Here is a 25,799-nt window from a genome sequence, read left to right on the forward strand (position 1 = left end):
AATACATTTTATAAATAAAGCAAAGTATATTTGTTCCATATATCAGCAACAGTTTCTTGATGTACTCCTAAAGGATGTTGAAATACTCAGTATTTGGTTCATGAACATATTGACTTAAAATGTGTGACACACACGTTTATTGTTGCAGTTACTGAGCTTTTAAAGCCCCAATAGCTGGAAATGTGTTATAAACAGATCTCAAAATATCCCACGTTTCCCAAGAGTTCTCTTTGAATTAAAACTAAAAAAGTGTATAACACTGTCATGAGTGTTGAAAGTGGATGTAAATTCAAAGGTTTCAACATCATTTTAGATTTCCCTCCATTTTCAAAAACTAATCATGTGACGGAGAAAAGAAAGATTACAACAACAAAATGTTGGCCATTGTGTGTTGTGCATTCAAGTAAATGGCATCATGCTTGTTTCTTTTATGACCATGATGCGTATGTGCGGGAAATACAGCATTTTTTGTACTTTTCTGTGGCAGCGCCATTTTATGAGTGTGGCACTCATTTATTATTTAACCCATTAAAATGCATAGGCATGTTCCAAATCAGTGAGCAGTGATACTTCTATACATGTCCTTCAGTTCGCACATTTACACAAACCAACTTTAGTTTGAAAATAAAATCATGAAAATTATGCATAAAATTGGCAGCTATTTGGGCTGTATCTTTGTTTCTACCAAATTGTAGCATAGGATGCCATAGGACTGTTTTGTTGGTAAAAAGAGGACCATCACATGTGGAAATGGGGGATAAGGGTTTCAAAAGTCTTCAAATGTTCCTTTCCAAGCAATCAATCAAATAAGACAAACTATGGTACATAATCAGTACCAATCATCACCAACATTTGGTTCAATCCAGTTGTGTATGCAACTGTAGCTAGACTATATGCCAAAGAAACAGGGTTCAAATTCATTCACAACTCACAACGATCACAACATAATACAACAATAGCATACACCAAGAAAAGACACAATCCACCACTTTTTTCTTTATAGATTAAAGACATTTAATTTAAACTGTTTCTTTGAAATAAAACAGTGGCAAGTCAAAGAAGTTGCATATCATCTTTCATTATTATTTATCAATTTCTGATTGTTTTGGAACAATTAAAAATCTCTGCATGTAAAATAGGGCAGTCTGTATATCTGATCCCAACGTTTGTTTTTTTCTTTTTATACACAACTGAAAGAATATACATATGAACAGTGAGGCACATGCAGTCTTCTCCGTAGAACCATCTACTTCATTACAAAATGAAAAAACAAAAATTGAAGTAATTCGCCATATCTTAAAAGCATCTCATAAAAATTCTTTACATCTGAATACCTATTAATCTAAATAATTATTTTTTTTCTAACTCCAGTACTATCATTATTTTTACTTTTACTGAGACGCGTGGTTTGTTTTTGCATTTGTATTTGCATCATTAGTACTATTTCTAATTAAGTTAACGACGACTGAGATTGCCTTGTGAAATGTATGAACTACATGGTTCTCCGGAGATGACGGTTTAACAAACTTGTAACTCCTTTCTAATTCTTTCCCGTTTTCTCTTTCTCTCTCTTAATCAAACTATTTCCAACTCGTTAAAAAATCTATGTATACTTTTCACAATGTTGCCATGGACTGATGAGAGGGGTGCTATACCTGAGCTGACTGCTGTGAGATGTATACCACCTGCAGAACCTTCCCCCTTTCAAAATCTTTTTGAATAAACCCTGGTGTTTCCAATGGACAGGTTGGACTGATACACACACACAGGAATAGGGGTAACAGCATTGTATATGAAATGATCATTCACCCCTTTCTGATTCTTGCAGGATTCTTATTATCTGCATCCACACCTACATCTGTATATACCACATCTGAAGCAAATCTTTACTGAATCAAAAGCTTTTTAAACAGTGTACGAAGGCTGTTATACTATACTCTGCAAACCTTGAAGACACTGACAACAAAAGTTCAACATCAAGTATAAACGTGCTTTCCAGTTGTTCCAGAATGTACTAATATACACTTTCAACAAGCTTGGAGGCATTGATAAGAAAACACTGAAAACATTTGATAAATTGGATATGCACCAGTAGCTATGTTTTCATCAAAGCATGGAGGTACAAATGGCATAAGAATATGGAAAAGCCATGATCACTGTGTACTGTCCTGGGTGCCATGTGGTGGATTCTATGAACAATCTGATGGAATAAGAAGATGGTCTTTTCATCTGCAGTACCATGCCACAGAATTATAATTTACATACATCATTCACTCTGCAGCAAACTTCACTGCTGCACAATTTCATTTCTGCTTGTTGTGAGAACACAACAAATCCATCACAGATTTTGTCGCACAGCGCCCTCAGTCACCCTGTGTGATTAGTTCTCTCTGTATTACTGTTACATTTGAATTTTTTGAGTAGCAGCCAATACACAGTGAGATACCCATCAGTTACTCAAATCACCTGGAATCGTCCAGCCTAGTGGTCAATTTCCAGAGAATTGTGAGCAAACAGTGATACCAAGGTACACCAATACATTTTCCTTTGGCTATAAAACCAAAATTTCCCGTAAAAAAATGTCTGTACAAAAATTTACACTTCAGGATGTGATAACTGTCCTTTGCATGCAGATATCTTACACACAGGCACAGAGGTGGTGAGGGGCTAGAGAAGAGGGTGAAAACCTCAATCTATGCGTGGGGTGCTGAGAGTATTTGCTAACCATCATTGGAACTGAGAAACATAGCAGAAATTTGCAATCCTTTACAGATGCAGAATGCTACATGTAGAATGGCAACCACGGAACAGTGTGCAAGACTTTAAGATTTTTAGGGGAAAATTTAAAAAAATGTTCCATGTGTTTTTGGCTAGGTCTATCCATAGAAATACTGATATCTTACTTTCCAATTGACTATTTACATTCATTATTGCAGTGTTTCTGTTGGTATCTACAACTGGTCATTTTGTCTTCCGAAACTTTCATTAATTTTGTATAAATGCCTCCATAACCAAATGTACACAACCTTTGTTGAAAAGAGTATCCCCAATGTTATTCCAACCACATTCACCATGGATGTTCTATGGCACTCCCTCTAACATCCTATTGTGATGCCAATGGGCACTACCACAGAATGCCTATGGCAACGCCTATGGAACTACCACAGAAAGCCTATTGTGATGCCAATGGGCACTACCACAGAATGCCTATGGCAACGCCTATGGAACTACCACAGAATGCCTATGGCAATGCCTACGGCAATGCCTATGGCAGTGCCCATAGAACTACCACAAAAAGTCTATGGCAATGCCTATGGCACTACCACAGAATGCAAATGGCAACACCTATGGCACTACCACTGACGGCCTATGGCAGTGCCAATAGCACTACCACAAAAAGTCTATAGCAATGCCTATTGCACTACCAACAGACAGTAGCTATAAGCAATACCATGAATATGTATACGCACACATCAAAGAACATTATCCAAGTACAAATGTGGCACAGTCCATTGAATTAGGCTTTAACTGGACCACATAGGTCATTTGTATGACACTGTCGATACATCTTGCACATCAAGGGAAAATGAACAAATACACCATTGTTGTGATAACCACTTCACCATTAAAGCATAAAACCATCTTAAGGTATTGTTTTGCCTAGCATACACTTGCTTATGATTGGCTGAATACTGTCAGTATACTCATTCTGTATGCAGCTGACCTTTGAACTTTCACTTTCAACCTCGGGGGGAGAGATTACAATAACATACACTGTGCAGCATCTTTCTGTGTCAAAGTTATCAGTATGCATGCACAAATGACACTTCACATTACAAAAATTGACAATGAAAGAGAATGATCACAAAAATAACAAAAACAGTGCCTGCCTTGGGAAAAGAAATAAATGCTCTCTTTTTATGTTTTTCTTGTCATAAATATAGTTGCCATAGTGCACAGCAGCACTAAAATAAAAATTTTGGAATGGAATGTATACCCTACATTTTAATATATAATTTTTCTTGCTCTTACTTTGAGGCTTTGGGATAATTAAAAAGGTAAGTTTTTTCAACAGCAAAAACAAATGTGTGTGGCGTTTTTTTGCATCTCGAAGAGGGTCAATTCTGTTTTCACATTTATCTTCCAAGAGAAACACTGTCACAAAAAATCAACATTAACACAGCAATAAGCTCCTCCACAGACTCGTTACAAACTGCCCTATGCCATCAACGATAATTAGCATACAAATCAATACCAACATCATTTTGTAAATTTGGCATCCAATCAAAGAAAAATAATCATATACAAGTTTTTTGCTCTAATTTTCTCTGAAACAAAAGTAAAATAAAGACAGTTCATTGTTAAGAATTTCATTTTCTTTTTTCACACTTCACACTTTTTGCAGTCAATCCTGCCATTACCCAATACTGTACACCAAAAGCGTCTAAAAATAATAAAACACAATTTCGTTGTTAGCCTTTTCAATTTTACACCTATTTACAAAAAACTTGATTTTTGTACAAACCAACATTTCTCTGCCAAAAGAATGAAAACTTTTTTCTTTGAAAAAAATCTTTAGTTTTGTTCCAAAATAAAAATTTACAGAAAAGAACAAACAATTTGGTTTCTTTACACAGAATGAAATAGAAAGCTAATTTTATATAAAGATGGAATATATATTAAAATTGTGATCTTACAGAAAAAAATGCATATACTGCTACAGAAATGGAAAATAATGATGAAATGTCAAACAACACACAAAAAAATTTTCATAAAATATTGATATTTTAGTAAGCAGATTTAAAAGGCCGTCATCAATATTTGCATCTGAATAGAAAGTTGTTTTTTTATTACGATATTTTGACTGGTGTAAAATTTTGCATTTCTCATTATCTGTGAATTGCTTTGTTAAAGATCAGGACTGAATTATTTTTTAGATGACGACAGTTAAACCTGCTTATTGAAGCTGTAAATTCTTGTATAAATTTTTCTTTTTATTGTTTTTATATATCAACCAAGGATCTAAGGTCTAATGGTCATATAAGTACACATATGTTGACCACATTATATGGAAGACATCCAGACACCCCTGTCTCTTGCTTAGCTTTGCACCGTAGATAAACAATCCTTATAGTCGGCACATTGACAAAATAAAAGTTCTTTTTTTTGTTATACCAAAGAAAGTATTCTGTATAGTACAATATATTTTTTCCCATACCATTATTCATAGCAGATGTTCTTTACAAGTACATGCAAATAAGCCACGATATGTCTGAATGTGGGTACGCTACAAAAGTTTTGATGTTGCAGTCAGGAGCAGGTACATATCAATTAACTAGTAGAAATTGCACTGGTTTATAACACACATGAAGAAAAAAAAACAGATAGTTGGATGGTCACAGAACTCCCTATCCTTCTACAGATTACAATCACATTCATTAAATGAGTTGTATATATTGCTTTTTTTTCACTCATCTGTTGTGACGAGAATTGAGAAAATTAAAAAGAATCTGCAGTGGTAATCATGGTGCTCAGATCACATTCAACCTTTTCACCACCATGGTTTGACCCAAACCCATTGTTTCCAATGGTGAATGAGGACCTGTGTACTAGGAAATGGGGGTGAATAGGTAAATGGACATGCTCAGTCACAGAGGGAAGTGTGAGAGTTTTTTCATGTCGTAGTGCGTTCAATTGGCAATTGTCTTGACAAAATGACTTTTTAAATACAAAGTCCCTGCAAGTGTAGTTGCTAACATGGCTATCAAACAATACAATCTACCCATATCCAACTGATACAAAACTTAGTTTACGCTAAAAATCACTTTCAATCCAACAACACTGATTTCTTCCGTGAGTTTGCTTGATCCCATATGCCAAGGATAGGTGAACGGGTTACTTGACTATAAATTTCACTTGTCCAATTCATGTCTGTCTGAATTCATAATAAAAGCGATTTCACTCCTCTGTAATCTATATTTTGCCATGACCACATACATTTATATCAAAGAATTATTGGCCCAACGACAGCGGAACACTCCCATCCAATCCCTATGTTGAACGAACATCTGAGCACAACCCTGATGAGCTCATTTTTCTCCACTAGGAGTTCTGTTCAGATAGATAGTTTGTTTAAATAGCATGAATTTCCTATACAAAATTATTCTACAAAACACTGGTATGGCCAATGCCATCATGACAGCAAAGAAAGCCAGATATGTTCATAACAGCTATGAACGTTTGAAAAAAACAAAATTGGTAGTATTTGATAAGGATATGGATACTGTTGTCAAAATTATACAGTGAAGAAGATATCAACTTTGTGGAGATAAAAAAAATTCCAACACAATTGAAAAGAATAATGTTCTGAATGAAATATAAAGTAATGTTCCTTTAACTAGTACTATGCATTCAAAATGAGAGTTGAAGATAAACTGGTGAGTGGTTCATACCACTGGTCTGAAACCCGCACCACCCACAAATTTCTTTGAAGGGAAAAATTACTCAAAAAACTATTGAAGCAGGTGCCCGAACAGAACTATCAAATTATCATAAGAGGATTATTCAAAGATATTCATGGGTGGAACTGGGTTGAAAATATTTGTGTACATAAAAGCAGGCACTCTGAGTTGATTGACTGATTACATAAAGTGACATGCAGCATTTTAAGGTTTGACTCCACAGAAACACATTATCTGATTGGCAGATCAGCCTTTGTCTGAATCTACTGGGCCAATCAAACAGCACCTTTCTTTATACAAGAGTAGAGCTCTACTGATTTTAAAAAAGCTTTGCTGATTGGCTTAGAACTCATACAAAAGCAGTACATTAGCCAATAATTATGAGTTTCTCATGGACCAATTATGGGATATAATGTAAAGAACTACAGCTGTTCTCGGTTTTATTAATCTTACAATATTGTGTTTATCATATTCTATTGCATTTTTCAGCCAATTAGCAAAAGGCAATACATCTGCACACTGATGAAAACTTTGCAACTTTGAAAAATCATCAAACTCATGAAAGTCAAATCAGCACTGAGAGCAAACTGTGAACAAAATAAAGACACATTGAAAAAGTCATAACTGCAATCTCTACAATGGTATGCTAACTAAACTGGTTAAACCACAGCAACAATGAGATATAGCATTTTTTACTCCACAGGAGTGAACTGCAACCCAAGGGGAGAATACAGTTACTTGTCTCACTGAAAAGGGGATGATGTCAGAGGCCTACCGCAATCTTGCTCACTTCGTCGGTGTGCTTGGAACATCACTGCTGGCGCTGGTGTCCATTGGCTCCGTCTGCATCTGAACAGGAACGAATCCAGATCGCTCTGTAACCAAGCAACCGTACTTTGAGTTAAGATGGGTTGGTAGCGTAACATAAAAGTCCTTAGAAGAAACTTCTGCAAGTAAGTTGGTAAAAGACTGCGTTAGAATTAACCATTTATGGTAAAAAGCATTTCAAAGAAATCCCTGCAACACGCCATTACAAAAACAGAACAGGAAATTGATGGATACAACTTAGAAATGGTTTAACAGCCACAAGAAACTTTTCCTTTCAATCACATTTTTACTTTTGCTTTTTTATACATACTTCTCTCGCAAGAGATATCCATTCCCTTGATGCATGATATTCTCAGGATTTCTCAATTTTCTCCTGTTGGTTTTGGATTTTTTCATGAAGCTTATAAAACTTTCAAAACCAAACCAGGGTGAGTATGAGCACTGAGGTATTGAATCAATTACTTTCATGAATTACAGAGCAGTAAATATAAGTGCATGGATATCTCATACTTCTATTGGATTTTGTCGTCAACTGTTCAGAACTTTTGGTTTGCATTGGGAAACATTATGTAGATGTATATTCTTTACACTATAATATATTAGGTTACATTCATTTAATACACTCAAGGGTTAGACTTTGTTAGACGATACACAAGTTACAAGTTGTGTCTGTGTATTTGTCTGCTGTATGCGTGTGTGCATATATTTTCGATTGGTTAGCCAGCTTGTGTTCTCTCTGCATATATCCATCAGCATTTGGCTAAGTACCGGTATGTGTGAACAATGTCAATATATAAATATGTACGTATCTATAGGTGTTCATTTCTGTATGTGTGTCTGTGTAAGACTTGTGCACTATGTTACATGATGTAAAGAGGTAGGGGATAGGGAGGTGATTAGGGTAACGGTACGTCACACCACACTGGATCACACAGAATGCTGCCAACTGTCTGGTTTTTACCCACCCTGGTCTAGAAGCGGCTCGTCTGCATTGACACCTGGTATCATACCTGCAGAAGGCAAATCAAAATTCAAACGATTTAGTTAAATGAAATGTAAAATTACAGGAATAATGCTACACTTTGAACTTTCATTGGAGTCAGAACTTTCACTTTGTACCCAAAACTTAGCGATGTTTGACAATTTTTACTTAAAGTTTAGTATATGTGTATCGAAAGTGCAAGACTTAAACTTTTGTTCAAACTCTCCTCAATGAAATTTTTTACCATTTTCTTTCAAAATTAAGAATAAAAATTGGAGGTCACCAAGTAAAGTTTGGTATTAGTGAAATAAATTATCCAAGATCTACTGATATTTGAAATTCAAAATAGCCACCATCCCTGTGTTAAAAACATAATCCTTGGCGAAAAACAAAATTTTCAATTTAAAAAATACTAAGACGGTGGAAACTTTTCTTACTCTAAGAGCCTTAAAATGAGCTCCCAAAAAGCAGTAGACCATAAAGTTATTGGAATACTTTTATTGTATGAATATATATGTAACTACAGAGTGGAAAGTCCCCTATGTTACACTATGGTCTATGTTGGAAGACGCTTGTAGAAATAGGCTTTTGGAAATGGGTAGACATAAAAACACTGCATCATACATCCAAATGTGATTATTCCCTTTACTCTTTGGTAATCATATAATTATTCGTAATCACTTGGTACCTCAGCAGAACCATCTAAGATTTCAGAGGTTGCAAACTGGCAAATGCGTACCACTTCAAAAACAGACAATCAAACTACAAGACCCTTCATGGCAACAATCCAAGCGATAGAAGATTTCAAACAGTAATCCAGCATCTATCAATTGCTGTAACAAGAGTACTGATTCTCTTCCATACCTGTCAGTAATGTGTAATCATTGGGCTCGTCCAATATCAATGGAGTTGCCCACCGGGGGATCGGAGTTGTTCTTGGTGTCGTTCTGGGCGTTGCCACTGGAGAAGCTAGCAAACTGAGCGTGGTTGGACTGACTGCCTGCATGTTGACTGGACTAATATTTGGGTATGGAAGCAGCTGTAGATGTACAATAATATGAGTATGTTAGGGGGTCTTTTCTTAACGTACACTTACTGGATAAATGAAAGACATACAAAGGCCCCTTATCATCCTATAATTTGCATAAAAAAAGTCAAAGTTTGGTCTTGACCTATCATTTAAAGTTACTGCTGTCTGGTGAGGGATGATATTGCTCTAATATTAGATTGATACTCTTGTTTATCAGTGTGCCTTTAATATAAGGCAGTTTGATGTGCTATTGACCCATGAGTTTTCTCTTTGATGCATGAAAATTTTAAACATTACATGTATTAAGCTAGTATGTGTCTTAAAAAGGAAAGAAAGAGACATTTGCTCAAATTTTCCTCAAGCAAACTTTCTTTCAAAATCAGTATTTACTTTTATTGAAATTCAAAATGGCTGCCATCCATGTGTTACTCTACACAGGGAAATAAAATTCCCTATTTTCACAAAACTAAGTCAATGGAAACTTTTATTTACTACATAGGCTTCAAAATGAGCGCCAAAAGTGGTGAGCCAAAAGAATATTGTAAAAGTTTGAGAGTCCAAATATCTGTCCCTGAGGTGCATTCTAATTAAATACAGAGATGACTCAAGGATTTTCAAGAAACTTCTAAACTGATTCAAAGAGATCAGAAAATGAAGAGTTAAAGGGTCAAAAGATGATTATAATTTAGTTTTTGAAATGTGTGAGTTGAAAAGCGAGGGAGTGACAGGGGCTATCATATGTCTACAATACCTGTTGTTGGTGTATGAATCCGTTTTCATGTCTTCCTAATACTGTGAAGGGACTTGTCATAATGGTCCTGCTGACAGGGGGAGTGGATGGACATGACGTGTACTGAGAACTGCTGTACTGGGAACTGGTGATTGTGTTGGAACTGTTGCTTGGGTTGCCGGTTGACACGGTCGTTGTCAATCCTCCGCCACCGATACCTAGTGGAAAATGAGGAGAAAAATTTTGTGTGAAAAATTGTTTCGGACATTGCTATCATGTGCATGTTCGGCTTTCAGTATAATTAAATGCAAATAAAACAATGATGATGAGAAGAATAACAAAGAAAATATTTCCCAATTTATCACACTTTGCTGCCATAATTTAGGCAATATGTACAACATTGCTGAGAGTATTAAGAAATTCTAGAACACAGGGGCATTCCATAAAGTCTTCAAGATTGGAAAATGGGGATAAAATGCCTAACCTTCAGTGCCGGTAGTGTTTAGAGTCCCGCTTGACGAGACGCTGGGTGCATTTGTCGAGGTGACTGGTGCGCCTCCTCCTGATACCATGGCAACAGGCCGGGCCACTGGTGGTGGCGGCGGGGGTGGCAGCATTGTGGCAGGGATGAAACCAGCTATTTTGGTTGGACTGTTAGAATGGGTGATACCAGTCGCTTTGCTCTGTTAAAAAATATACATTTTCCATCGAATGAAATACCATGTTAACAGCATGTTGGCATTTTATCTGGAGTCTACGACAAAGCTATGTAAAATCTTAGTAGCTTCAAGAGAATGATTATGAATGTAGATATTTTTTGTAATTGAGCCACTTGGAGGTGGAAAAAAATGACAAAGCTGGTATACATGTGCAGATACACATGACCATATTGTAATGATCACTTCTATCTTTCATATAAATTTAAAATCAAAATTGTCTAAGGTTGAGTTTGGGACTTGAAGAGATCGTTTCATGTTCAGTTTTCTTTATAAGTAAGTACCTCTGCATTTCTGTTAGATTCCTGCACAGACTTATTATGTGGAGTAATAATGATTATTATGATTGTAACACAGAAAACAATCATGAATTTATCAAAGCACTGGACGTAATACCGGTATGTGTCTTCTTTCATTCAAGATTTTGAAACTCATTGTTTAATAGATGGACTCTGTATCTGTCATATTATTTGTGATTTTCCAACCTATTTCTTCTGTCTCTCTCTGTAGGATGTGAATAACCGGTCAAGATTTCAAACACTTTCAGACTTACGTTGTGGTAGATCAGATCAAGGGGTAACGTTCGCAGAGTTGACTGTACAGACACGGGAATGAATCCAGATGTGTGAGCGGAGCTGGTAGTGGAAATACCATTCCCACTGCTGTCACCTTTGCTTTGCTGTGAAGTAACCAAAGACACCAAGACAAGTCACATGAAAGTAATTTGTTACTGAGCTTAGTTTAGATACCACATGGGTATGATAATATTTTGTCCGTTTCATACAGGCATGTAGATTTCAAACAGCTGATAATCACATGTGATAACTGAGACTAATATGGAATACACTGTTGATGATAACCAGCTTACAAAGTCACACATAACTTGTTAATTGTATTTTACTTAGCTATCTTGAAAATTTTATTTTAAAAAAGGAATTTCTCTTGTGATGTTGAAGATACCTCATTATCATACATGGATTTTGTTTCATCTGCAGGCGTGGAAAATTATTTCTCTCAATAGAAACAGTCTCAAGTTTCTCATTCAGAAATGACTGGGAGTGCACTCTTTACAACAAACCTTGATATTTCAACAAATGAACTGTAAGCATACACAAACCACTCTTACAGTAACAATCAAATTAACCAATAGGAAGTAATGAAGTGTTTCATACCTGTTGCTGATTGGCTTGTTGGTTAGCTGCATCCTGACAAACTAGCTGGACAAAATCGGAAAGCGGGGTGTCTGAATTGGGCTGCAGTCGGTATTGTTGATAGTAACCAGCTGGTTGAAAATGGGAATTAGCATATGACGACACTGCAACAAACAGCATTGAATTAATTAGCATAAATTGCTGTGCAGTCAAAGAGTACAGCAAGAAACTCTTGATACAATAGCATCAAAACCAACAGATTGTGACATGTTTCACTGAATCTCACGTACACAAACCATGTGAAGTGAATTTTCACTTAAACAGTTCCATTAAGAGCTTCAAATCAGCACTTCAATTTCAACAGAATATACTGTGCATGAAATTGTGCAAAAAGAGGTGCACCAATGAGAAACACAGAACCATCGTGATGCTGAAAAACAATAGAACTTAAAAATCTTGTCTACGAGGGCAGTCATCAGATCTTACCTGGGACTCTTGTATTTTGTACTCTATTTTGCCCATCCACAGTCATGGCTTGGGGTGCTGTTGCAGCATGGGGACTGTGTGTCTGGTGCGTACTGGCTGTCTGCGTAAAACTACTTGCTTTCTCAGTCTTCACCTTAGTTGCATGTGCTATGTTTGGTGAAGGCAGAGCAGGACTTGCCCCTGCTGTGAAAAATAAACAACATTTATCATGATGATTTTGTTTTGCACTCAACTTGGTAATTTTCAGCGTGACAGTATTTCATATTTTGTGCACTGCCTTCGGTTACTTTCAGTGTGTACAGGATACATTACTGAAAGCAAAGACAAGTATCTGCAAACTCAATGACTGTAACCTTAACACTACGAGAAAGAAACAAAACACAAGGCAATATTATCAACATGATGGCTTCTGCAGTATTTGTATGTGATGAGACCCTTCAAAAGAAATGGTGTTTACATTTAAAAACTGACAAACACTTATGAAAACAATCTGTTGCCAAGGTAACCAGTCTTTACTCTTAGGAAGGTGACCTTCAAGTTCAGTATTATCCAATGATCAATTGGTTGTTTTTCCCTGAAGGTCTTCGTAACCAGAGCTTGTTAATGTTTTATCATGCCTCTGACGTTGTTATGATGTATAAATGAACCCAAGGACGATGGATTTGCCATGGCAGATGGCTAAACCACATCAAGTAGGCTTAACAGGCAAGGAGGGACTACAAGTGACTGAAACATCACCATCAAGATGATTCACAAACTGTACAGTACTGCATCTGCATGTTCAAGGTGCACACTGACACACAGACCCCCATATCCCTGTGTATAGGTCCATCCAGCCTATTTGAAATAGTGGTTGTGTACTAAGGTGCGGAGGTAAAAGAGTTGACCTGTTAAAAGGAGGGGGTGGTTTGAACTGCGCTCAAAGGTTGTATGGGACCCATACGACCAATGTAAACACTGTATCAACGGTAAGTTGACAATTGATGAAAGTTAAAACATGTTTGTCATAATGTACATCGTAAAATTTTAAACACTGCAGCTAAGTTGACATCATGGCTCTAAATATTGTTTGTAAAACAGTGCAGATGCAATTGTGATGACCTCTTCATCCCATTGGTAACAATGAGCTTGGGCTAACCCATGTTGATCAAACTCATAGGGTGAAATATCTTGCATTATACACACCAGGATCAACATCACTTTGCCAGCTGGATGACTGACTTGACAATGATGCGGGTGATCGGCCGTAGAAATTGACATTCTCCGCTTCTTCCCCGACACTGTCTGCATCATCCTCCGCTGACATCGTACTGGAGTTCCGCTTCACTCGCTTCAGATTCTGCGGCTGCGTTCCTGGCAGGCTGCGCCTAAGCCCTCCCAGATTGCGCTGCATGTTCTGATCCACGCCGTAGTTGTAGAACGCTGGGCTGTCCAACTCACCCAAGGTTGACATTCGGTGTGCACCGTTGACTTCCATGATTGGATCTATAAGACATATTGGAAACTTGACATTAATGCACTGAAAAGGAACAGAGTTTTAGTTGGTTTGCACTTTAACACAGTGAACATCTACATACCAGGTTGATGGTGGGTTGAGATTACAAATTTGGGCAACAGTAGGTGACAGGAAAAGCTTACAAACTGGGGTAAAACAATGGAGCCAGGTCTGAAATCCAGGAAATGATGGAGTTGAAGTCAACAATTCTTGGTAAGAGTGACATGGAAGTCCACAAACAGTCATACTGGGTGACGACTTACTAGTATTGCTCTAACTGCTGGTGATATATTGAACAGATTTTCAATAATGTGTGAATGAGGGCTCTGTTCTCATACGGTTCAGGTCTACCATCAATCAAAGTATAGGGAGATTTTGAGTTCACACATCTGGGTAAGGGTTCAGAGTATGCAAGTATGGGATTGACGCCATGTCAGTTCAAAATTAACCAACCTAATCAAACAGTGTTTGGAAATTAACAATTTTTTTGTTTACTCTGTGCACTTTAATACGAAACCACATAACCAATCAATCTAACACAGCAGCCAAATATAATCGATAATGGTCCGTGTGATATGCCATGCCGGACGTTTTACACCAACAAATCTTTCAGTAAGAGTATGAAGAGATAAATGTTACAAGAATGGTGTGAAAATTCTGGGAGCTTTGACATCATAAAGAAAGTATACCATCTCACAACAGCAAACAACTAAGAAGTATAACTACCATTTTCAAATGTTTACAGGCATACTTCTAAAGCACCTGTACCAAGAAGTACGCACACCTGTGAGCGATCATGTGATGGAAGGAATAAAATTATACATGCAAAAGTGTACAAGACTCCATTGCTCAAAAAGCATAATTCATCTCATTCATCAAGAGGGGCTTTGTGGGGTGGGCCAACCCCCCTTCCCCCCTGTTTTTGAACAATCTATTCAATTTTTATGCACCATACAAATGATTTTTTTTACCAACCAACCATGCAAATTATGCATTGTTATGTAAATTACCACCCTTCTGTATTTTTCAGAGCTGTTGCTAGTAGAGAATGCTACAAGAAAATGTTTAATCTTTGCTGCACTGATTTTACTATAGCACTACTACAAATTCTTTCTTTTCTTAACTCTGTGCATTAAACCTTTGAGCGCCAAAGTCAATTTTTGTCACCATTATAAAATGTACCCCAGTCAATTTTTTTCAGATTTTTACCAAAAATTTTGATAAGAAACTGTAGCAAATGTAATCTTATGTCCATTTGGTCCAAAATTATCAAAAAATTAACAGAAAACTTCATAAAAATTGGTAAAATGTTGCACTCAAATTTTGGTGGGAAAAAAATACAGCACTCAAAGGGTTAATCAGACAAGCTAGAAAGCAGCAGTTTGTGCAATTCACCGCAGCACAGGGAGCTTGGTCAGTTTAAGTGGGAAAACACCTGTTTGCAGAGTCACAAAAACTGCCCTAAGCCATGAATCACAAGCCATGCTATTACCCACTGCAACTAATAAAGATCTAAAGTTGTAAATATTCACTGGGTAATGCTCCAGACAACAGCTGGGTATAAAGTATGCAAAAATAACCAAACAAACATTTCAATAAAATCATTTTTTGTAAAGTCACTGGCTGTGCCCCACCCAAAGAATACATGATTTTTCACATCGTTGCAGTAAACATAGCTTGATGAGTTTCCAAAACTTTTTTCTAGCTTCTTTTCTTTAATTATTTCACTTCATTTCTTCCACCTACTTAATGTAATGAAGCATATCATAACGTGATGTCAACATGTCCAGACAGATGAGACAAAGTGGCTCATTTACACTTCTTTGTCAGTCTGGCCAAATGTCATCTGCAATTTAGTTGTGGCAATGGCAATTACCTTGAGAGTCCATTAACGAGTTACAGCTGGAATACGTAACTATGTGCCTCATGACTCTTTCTATGTGTGTGTGTGTATGTGGTATATGTCTACTGTGTGTGTGTGTGTGTCTGTGTGTCTGTGTGTGTGTCTGTGTGTCTGTGTGTATGTGTATGTGTATATGTGTGTGTGTCTGTGTCTGTGTGTGTGTGTGTCTGTGTATGTGCATGTGTGTGTGTGCGTTTGTCTGTGTGCATGTGTCTGTGTCTGTGTGTCTGTGTGTCTGTGTCTGTGTCTGTGTGTGTGTGTGTGTGTGTCTGTGTCTGTGTCTGTGTCTGTGTGCATATACCGGTAAATATGTCCCATGAAGGAAGAGTGCTTTGATTGGACTCATTGATACAGACAACACTTGGAGTCATGTGTGTTCTGTACAAAATACAGTCGTCAATTGCGTGTGACTTTCAGAGCAGAAGTAACACCAAACAATGAAAAACTTTTCTCCCCCTCCTGATTAGACCTCACTGAAAACTCTTGTATTTGACAACTCAGATCCATGAATGTTGTTCCCTAAAATATTACACTAGCTGTGCAGAAGCCAAATCAAATGAAATTGACATTATAATTCAAATGCACTGACTGTACATGACTTTGAAGTAAGATCCATCCAACACTTTCATCTCTGAGAAGAGCATTTTGAGAAAACGTTGACTCAGCAATTTTTTTTTTCTGTAGCTTTTATACAATACTAGTATATGTTGGAAAATTATGTATCGGATCTGCTCCATAGTTATCATAAAGATTTCTAAAAATTTGAAAAAGTATTGACATATTCAGATAAATCATTACTTGTTGTGTAATTACCACATTACTCATCAGTTGAGATGGATCTTCAGAGAAATCAACACCTCCACCTATACCCCCTCCCTACCCACCCCTCTGAATAGTGGTTTCATCGTCCTGTAGCAGTGACTATTTCAGAGAAATCAATGCCTCCACCTATACCCCCTCCCTACCCACCCCTCTGAATAATGGTTTCACCGTCCTGTAGCAGTGACTGTGCTATGATTTCTTTCCACAGCAGAAACTGGCTTAGTACACACTTAGGGTAGCCTAATGACAGTCTGGTATCTAGCTGTTGATTAAAACTTAATACACTAGTTATGAGTTCAAATTGAGGGTCAGTTCCTGAACTCGAAAAGAAACTGGTAACTGAAGGTGCACAACATTTTCACTACAAAAATTTTGGTACAGCCTCCATTGTTTTCTGTTGCAGGGTTGGACTTCTGAGAGAAATGGGGATGGTAGGGTTCAGAAACAACAGACACAGAAAGTTATTGATCAATTGAACTATATTTGATACACTTACTTTTTGTAATACGGACAAGTTCTTGTGCTGAGAAGACACCGCTGGAGCAGAAATTATCCACTGCACAGTGTCCATTCATGACTGCAAAGAAACAATACCAAAACATCAATTTGGTTGTTAAACCATCGATCATTTCCATTACAGGTAGGAGTTTTAATATTTTCATCATAAAATTTAAAGTCTATACACAATTATTGCAAACATTTGGCAAAATAGCTGGTATACAACACATGTAGATATTGCCAAAATGCCTCAAATAAAATTACCATACTTGGCAGAATTTTTCAATGCACGTTATCAGATGTTTGTTCTCAGATCTGAAATAGCTGCCAGGCAATAAATAATTGTCACATGGTATTTTTTCATTTATGCTGCTGAAAAAACTACTACCTGTTTAGTGTTTACTGGTAAATCTCCTGTTTGCCTGAAATCATAGATGATAAACCTTCAAAATATTTGATGTACACTTTGCTGCAGTATAACGTGTTCAAATTCTGCTGTTAGGACACTGTTCTTGACAAGGCTGGGTCAAACCTTCTTTGTGAAATTTATCGGGGTTTCTCAGGGTGCCTTCCCACAGCTCTGTGAAGCAAGTGTACCCCTAGGTGAATACAGATTTGCAAGATGGCTGAGAGTGGGCCCAGAGTTCTCTACTCTAGCCCTGCTCTTGTCTGGACATGAGCATGTAGACTGATGCACATTAATTGTATTCTGATATTTTCAGATTCCATACAGGGATCTGTAACACTTGGTCATCAATAATGAACACCTTTGTCAGGAGAAGAACACACTTCATCCCAAATTATAACGAAACAAAATGTTCCATTGGAGACATATTCATATCGACATAATAGAAAATAGATGATCTGAATCACATTAATACTTGTTAACCAGGGTTTGTTATTGCGTGTGATTTTTCTCGAATCTTATCAAAATCAGGAAAGTCATAAATTTGTGAGTGGGTATATTTCATCGGGTAGACTGACAAAGATTGATAAATATCTGAAGGAAAATGCACTTCTGAGAATAAATTTTTAGACTTCAAGGCTGCAAAATTAATGGAACGTGAGGAAATATCTCATTTTTTTTTAATTAAGTGGAGCACGAAGGCAGAACCAACACTAATCAACGAAGGAATGTTTTGGCTGCCACTCTTCAATCAGCTTTCATATCCTTGATTGCAGACGCGATAATTAAAACATCTAAAGTGATTGTCCATCGGTGAGCATCCCTGAGGAAATTAACGCTAAAAGGGCTTAGTCTGGCTTGTATGCAAATGAGCCGAGACCTGGGAATTTTTTTTTCCAAGTCACGCAGAAATTCAAGAGTCAAATTCAATCTCATCGTCACGAGGAATGTGTCGGTTAAGCCAAACAAAATCAATAAAAAACATTAAGGGCAGATATGCAGCCTGCAGACAAATTTTATCAAAAGACATCCTCGCCAATTATTAACTGCTGTAAGCTATCCTGACAGTCTTGTAATGTATCGCAGACTCCACAAAAGATGTTGATCCACATGTTTGTTGTCATGGTTGCCTCAAAGCTTATTGCCATGGAAACAACACTTGTGATTCCATACTGTGATTGTCATGCATGGTGTGAAGTTTACACCTCCAGGTTTTTTGAAGAGCAACAGCAAATAAATGAGACACTGTTTAATCATAGCCAGATGAATGACTCAATGGAGAGATGATCATAAGAATATCTAAGGAAATTCTACGCATTACAATCTGCAATTTTTCGACAGAGGGGTTAAGTCGGCGGATCTACATCACAAGATCCTTGACAAGATATCACAAAAGTAAAGCATGCATCTACCGCATACTGCTGGGTGTGTTCCACCATGCAATCTTTAAAATAACACAACACGCAACGTGTCCTCCAGAGCAAGTGGATTTTTACCAAGGAAAACTGAAGTGGATTCCACACTAAAAATAAACGCACAGATCGAAAGAGATCTCTTCAAATTGTGAAGAAGGCCGACAGCAATTAACGGCGACCTCGCTGCAGAGAGAAATAAAAAAAAGAAAAGAAAACACTCTGCCACTCAATCAAGAACCTTTAATTGAATAATGTCCCTTTAAAATTGAAATGACACGGGAAGATATAATTATGGCCCTTGACACAGGCCGTAATTATGGCTCACTCTCTGTCGGACAATACAGGCAGATCAGCGCCAGTCTGCAGACACTTCGTCAGCCAGACATTGGTAATTCACCAATTATGGCACCATTCAATATGTCCGCACTGTGATTATTAATTTGTCACGTTCATAAGAACCTGCTAGATGACCTTGCTGAGCAAAAAAAAAATTTGAGCCAAAGGGTATGCATTGATTAAAGGTAGCATTTAAGGGAAGAAAACCAGAGGCCTATCTTAATATTAATTGTCTCATTAGGGTACACTGAAAATCTTATCATTATCCGAGGAAAGTAGTCCATCAGAATGGAATGTCACCCAAGCGTTGATTCACTGCTGTTGTTTTCCACGGGAAGTATTCTTCATTTTTTTTCTCCACTCTGCCTTATGCCAGAAGCTATTTCTCGAATCAAATCATTTCAAGCCTGTTCTTCCCCCGTTTTATTTGCATACCAATCAAGATCTCATGTCAAGATTAGGATGAACTCATCCCACGGAAATCGATCCCGTTATCAGCTGTCCTTCTGTATTTTTTCAATGACATCTTCCTCCTTTAGAAAAAAATCTATGTAGCTAGAATTTTAAAAATTGTTGTACCGGTAGGTTTCTAATAAACGATTCTGCACTTTAACTAAAATGAAATGATTTTATGAAAATACATTGAGTGAAGCATGTTGGGGAACACCTAAAGTTAGCTTTGATGACGCACTGTTTGATGATACATTAATTCATAAATAGTATTCAGCCAACAGTGTACTCTGTAAAACCAAATTGACATGTCACCGACACAAAAAAGGTCACACTGAGTAAAAAACATGTTACCAGCAGATCTGAATGCATTGGTACATGTGTGGAAGTGACTCAAAACATTTTCAAAAACTGACTCAAAGACTTCATATATGTCACAAGTTAGAGGGCACATTTTGAGCAAATTAATTTAATTTACGATGAACTCCCTTGAATTTATCTTCACACAGTGGAAAGATGTAAATTTACTTTTCTTAGAGCAAAACAAGAAATACTGAAATCGGTCATCTGAGGAAAAAGCCTCTGTTTAGCCTCAACAGAGTCTGATAGCAATGGAGACTGACTTTACAACACAACTGTGCAAGTATCATGCAGGCCGAGTCATCAGCTGGCCAGAGTTGCTCTTAACTTGTTTTTACTTGTATGGCTACATGTCTCCCTCGTGAGCGCTATTCTTAGCACCAAGCCTCAGGTGTGGCAACATGTCAAAGTTAGTCCCAGCTCTCCTTAATAGCCTGTCCAAATTAGTAATTGCTGACATCACAGTGGGCGGCTTGAGACCGGCTTGAGAGACCGGGGCCTGACCATTGTCAGAGCAATTGAGGACAACTGTTTTCCCAGGGATCGTTTATTTTGTGTTTGTTTTTGACCACTTTTACAAAGTCCATCTCTCTGTACGTCTCCAGCCTACACACACTACAAGTTAATTGGGTGTTCATGAAATAATTGTCTGTAAACTCAAGTCCTCTATATTGACCAAGTGCATACTGAGGAGTGTGTGTTGAGTCATGGATCATGCATTTTTGAAGAGAAATGCATGTATAGTCAAATTGTACACTTTATTTCTTGGCTTTACTTAAAGTTAACTCTTAATTTACAGACAAATACATTCAGTAATTATGGAAGACATTTGTGTAATGTATTTGCTTAACCGTTTGAGAGCTGTAACTCTTCCAATCAAAATTTTGGTGCGACTTTTTACCAATTTTTATGAAATTTTCTGTTATTGTAATGATAATTTTGAACAAAATAGACATCATATTTCATTTAACTGAAGTTTTTTATTAAAATTTGGCAAAAATCTAAAAGAAAATGAGCTGGGGTAAATTTCATAAAAGCAACAAAAATTGACTTTGGTGCTCAAAGTGTTAAAAGACAAGGCTTGCTGTCCATGGGCGTACCGTATTTGTATGTAAAAGAAACAAGCGGATGTTAGTTATGTCACAATAATGTAATCGGAACAGTCAATGACCTGGAGCTTGCCGGTTGAGGATGTTCATAGTTAGTAAGTAACGTGACAGTGTCGTACCAGGGAAGCGGCTCAAATTTTACCGAAACTGAAAAACCTCATCAATAAATGACTGCATTTTCAGTATCAGGGAAATACCTTTCGGTACATACAAGGATAATATTTCTTGAAGTAATATAATCTGTGATACAAGTACCATATGTGTTGTTCTTTTAAAATAAAATATGTTGTGGTGTGTTATGTTTTAGGAAAAGAAAGTGAGATATCTGACCTGCCATACTTCAAGGCTGCAAACCAAAAATCTATTTTTCCAAAAAAAGCAGTAACATGAAATGGGCCAAACAGCCAATTTTTACACAATCTTGGGACACATATTGAATAAAAAGAGTTCCTCTTCTACCTATCTTCTATCCTCTTTGAAAATGCCATTTACAAGAAACAAGTTTTTTCTGTTAATTTCATTTCTCCTTGCCTACTGATATTTTTGACAAATAAAAAATTTTCAACACCAAAATCTATCAGATATGAATTTTTACTACCAGAGCTAAATCATTAAAAAGGGCAGTATATCAGTGATATTCCACTCCATACTTTTAAACACACTCATAAAATGTTGGATTTACATTTCATTTTTCATTTTGTTTGAACCGACAAAAACCTAAAAATCACCGACTCATTGAATTGTTAAGAAATTAATTACCTGCAACATCAGGATCGCTATTACTTCGGATGGATAAATTAACGCCACATGATACAGGTATGTTTTCTAAAAATAAAAAAACAACAAAAAAATGTCAAACACGGCAATTAATTATGAACTGCATTAGTGGGTGTGTACCTGGGCTATCATCATTGGAGTAAAGAAATAACTTGACAATGAAAACAGACACGGCCTGAGCCTTTGATGCAAATGTGTATTCAGTGTAGGAAATACAGACATCATATGAAGCATAATTTACATATTTTATGTAAATGTATGACTGTAGGAGTATACAACCCACAAGATGCTGACATCACCACCCAATCTACATATTCTTCATACAAATCACTCACAAAATCAACCGAAAAAAGAAGCAAATCGTGCTCTGCCTTAGTTTGGATCAAAACCAAATTATTTGAAGTAGGGTGAGTGTAGTATAAAAACTACAGACTGAAGCACTTCCTGAAGTTTACATCAAGTCACAGAAAAGTTTCGAACCAAACCTGATACACATCGTTTTATCACTTGCTCTTCACTATCCATAAGGCTATCAAATTTATTCACTCTAATCTGCAAATAAAAGCTTTTGGCAACTATACTCAGTCCATAAGTGATAACTAACTGGAGATGGTAACCAAATGCCAGATAAAGTTGCATCATATATCTTCAAATTTCAGCTTCTGATGGAAATTTATGTAAAATATTTTCCTTGACACAAACAAGCAGACCAGTACAAGTTAATAGCATTCCTAATACCATAGAAATTCCAACAATGTTGCATTGTTATCACAACATGACATAAAGTACTGTTCTTATCATAGGTTTAAAGTATCACTCTTTCCAAAGCAGGTAATCTAACCCTGTTCTCCTTCTTTAGGTCGTTGACCCAATATTCATGAACAGTTTCGGGTGAAAATTACAATAAAGATCAGGTGATCTGCAAGCATGATATCATTTGTATAAGGTGTAAAGCATAAAGTCCCAAGTCATTAGCCTCCAAGTGTGTCAAGGTCTCATTAGGACCTGATCTCTGTGACCTAAGAACACCTTTATGTGACCTACCATCACTATAAGGTCAAGGGTCAGCCCACGCACACTACCACTGGTCAACAAAAGCAACATGGTAAACAATGCAGCCACTTGGATCAAAGTTCCCTGTGGAGTACACTCTTGGTACAATTACTGTGTTTGTTTTAGGAGCATTTTACTGCTGGCTGTGTTCTCGGTGAGTTGCTTGTGTGTTAAAGGTGACCTGAACTGATGTTGGTACATAGCACAGCTCATCAAAGAGGCATGGCCGAAGTGTATTCTGTTAGCAAAGAAAATGCCAATCATAGGAAAACTTTTTACACTACCATTGAGAAGGGGAGAAAGAGTCAGTGTGGTCTCACAGAAAGTATACTTTCACAGGAGCAATGAGAAGTAGTTGTGGATTAAACTGGCTACAACTGGCCAAGGCAAACACACACACACTATACGCCCACAGATTGTACATCCAACAATGACATTCATGACACCCCGTTTGAATACCGCAGCAGGAAATGCCAAATATACACAAACCGGCAAACTACAAACCAGTGTAAAGGAAATGTGAGATAAGGTTACAGGATGAGAAGACGAAAAAACAAGGCAACATTGAATTCCAAGAAATGCTGATGACCGGAAAAGTAAAATTAGGACATTTGATAGATCTAGCAAACACCTGTTGCAACTTGTTGGTTTAAATGAATCAACAAGGTCACAAACATAAAGCGGTCATTTAAATGTTACGCTTTTCATATTGTGTAATAGAATACAAGCATTCTTTCAAAGCTTTTTTTGTTTTTATTAAATCACACTGTCTTCTTCTCTCCTTGTCCTTTTCAAAGTCGCCATGCCTTGCTGCAATAGTCTTCTTAAAAACTGACTTGAACAGAAGCGGAAACATGTCATAACTTGTTCAACAGAGCTGGGTAAAATGACTACAGATTAGATTTGTGAGTCTGCCAATTCACAGATGAAACTTGAACAATTACCTCACACTACTCTGTAATTACAGGACAATGACCTTGACAAAATGGAAAGAAAGACAAAAGCAAATGTTTTGTGTTTAAATTCACACATTTACATTTACTTACTAAAATTACAGAAGAAACGTATCCTTTATTTATGACACTTGGACCCGCACACCTGGGAGCTCCATTCTGATATTTTTACTTTATTTTGGGGTCCTGCCAAAATTTACTTAATATATATCATTGTGCACTATTCCTTGGTCAATGATCTTACAAAGTAGGCCACGTGTGCCTCAAATCAACAATGCGCATACGTCAACTCATCTTTCACGGGAGTCAGAGTGCATTTTGAAAATCACTCAGGGGAAGCGGTCATCTTCTAGATTTTAAATCCTTTCCATTCAACAAACCTACTGATATCAACTCAAAGTAAACCTGTAAAGTTACAATTAGAGTATTTTTAAGTAAGTCACAGTAACTTAGTAAGTGCAAATAATTTTTACACTGAATATGTATGCACTGCTCAGATTTATGATTTTTTTCCATATCATTTACAAAACTTGAAAATAGCATAATAAATCCGCTGCTTGGTAAAGCTATTGCCACAGAGTGGAAAACTTTTGGCTGTTGATGTTGGTCTTGACTTCAGAGCAGTTTTCAAGCAGACCCTCACTCATCATGTCATCATGACCTTGAACAGTCAGTACCCAGCAAATGGTCATGCTGGCAAGCCAGAGCCATTTAATTATGCAAGCTAGAAAGTGAAGTCTCATTATGTATGCATTAAATGGGTATTCCACTCAGAGAAAAGCAGCGATTGAGAATTTCTTAATAAAACTTTGAATGCACCAAACTAAATTGCAATGTCAGAATTCTGACCACCCCTCTGGAAAAATGTCATGGTCCAAACCTGAGGGCATAATGTTGTATCTATTGAAACAAGTTTATGTAACCTAGAGTAGGTATGACTAACAAGTGAAACCTGAACAAATCGATTGAAATTCATTTTCATCATGTTATTTTGAATACTTTCTTTCATGGTATTTCAAGAATATTCAAAATGTTACTGAATCAGAATATTTGAAAGATTTCTATCCACATCATGGCTGCTTCATTCTTGTCGGAAAGGGAAAAATTTGGCATTCTGATACTTCAAATGTCAACTGATCACTATGGGCCATATATTGGGCTCCTTTCTTTGTGCTTGGATACGAGAGTTTTCAAATTGTTCACATCTGTAGTAAAGTGTATTATTTGTCATCTCTGGGTGCATGCTTGTGGCTGTGTTATTATTAAGAAATTCCCTCACCGACAATCATTCAAAAACTCCATCTCATCCTACCCAAACACTATGACAGCTAAATAATTTCTGTATTTCACAAAGTTGATCAAAAGAAGGTGATTTTTAACCATTCATATCCTGACTGTGATTTTACCCTTCGGTTGGTAAAGAAAATATGTATATGTGTGTTCCGGGAAAAAAAAGGGAGACAAAATCTCTGCATTTCTTATTCATTTTAAAGGGGCAGGGTTTTTGTCAGCTTCATCTCTAAACAAAATGATTAACAGGATTTCAAATTTCAAAGGAGAGCAACGGACTATAAATGTTACAAAAATGGTAAATGCTAGCATGCATTGTCATGCTAGATTGAGGACTGCTCCATTAAAAACATAGGGCCAAAGTCCCTGAAGCTACTATAGACATGGATACAAAATTAAGTATTTCCTTACTGTATGAAATTATCTCACTAAGGTCATCCTACGGACAAGTAAACTAAATATTAAAGCTGTCTGACCAGCGGTTTTGAAAGAACGAGCAACTCAACAGTTGACAGAGCTCTGTTGAGTTGTGTAGAGAATAACCTTTT

The 25,799-nt window shown here is 36.9% G+C and overlaps 1 protein-coding gene across 4 annotated transcripts in view; it reads right to left on the minus strand.

Moving 5' to 3' along the window:
* Positions 1-989: 989 nt before the first annotated feature.
* LOC139138230 (nuclear factor 1 X-type-like) overlaps positions 990-25,799 on the minus strand; it is a 36,903-nt gene continuing 12,093 nt past the window's right edge. Inside the window, exons 3-13 of one of the 4 annotated variants that reach the window (XM_070706512.1) lie at positions 21,938-22,003; positions 17,101-17,181; positions 13,570-13,869; positions 12,385-12,567; positions 11,920-12,062; positions 11,301-11,426; positions 10,516-10,714; positions 10,053-10,249; positions 9,136-9,310; positions 8,255-8,299; positions 990-7,408 (exon numbers count right to left, since the gene is read on the minus strand). In XM_070706512.1, the coding sequence (XP_070562613.1) occupies positions 7,248-7,408; positions 8,255-8,299; positions 9,136-9,310; positions 10,053-10,249; positions 10,516-10,714; positions 11,301-11,426; positions 11,920-12,062; positions 12,385-12,567; positions 13,570-13,869; positions 17,101-17,181; positions 21,938-22,003 (1,676 nt within the window). In that variant the 3' untranslated portion in view covers positions 990-7,247. The remainder of the gene's footprint in view (positions 7,409-8,254; positions 8,300-9,135; positions 9,311-10,052; positions 10,250-10,515; positions 10,715-11,300; positions 11,427-11,919; positions 12,063-12,384; positions 12,568-13,569; positions 13,870-17,100; positions 17,182-21,937; positions 22,004-25,799) is intronic. The other 3 variants (XM_070706515.1, XM_070706514.1, XM_070706516.1) reach the window with 3 other exon arrangements.

The sequence above is a fragment of the Ptychodera flava genome, chromosome 8 (assembly GCF_041260155.1).
Source record: "Ptychodera flava strain L36383 chromosome 8, AS_Pfla_20210202, whole genome shotgun sequence".
NCBI lineage: Eukaryota > Metazoa > Hemichordata > Enteropneusta > Ptychoderidae > Ptychodera > Ptychodera flava.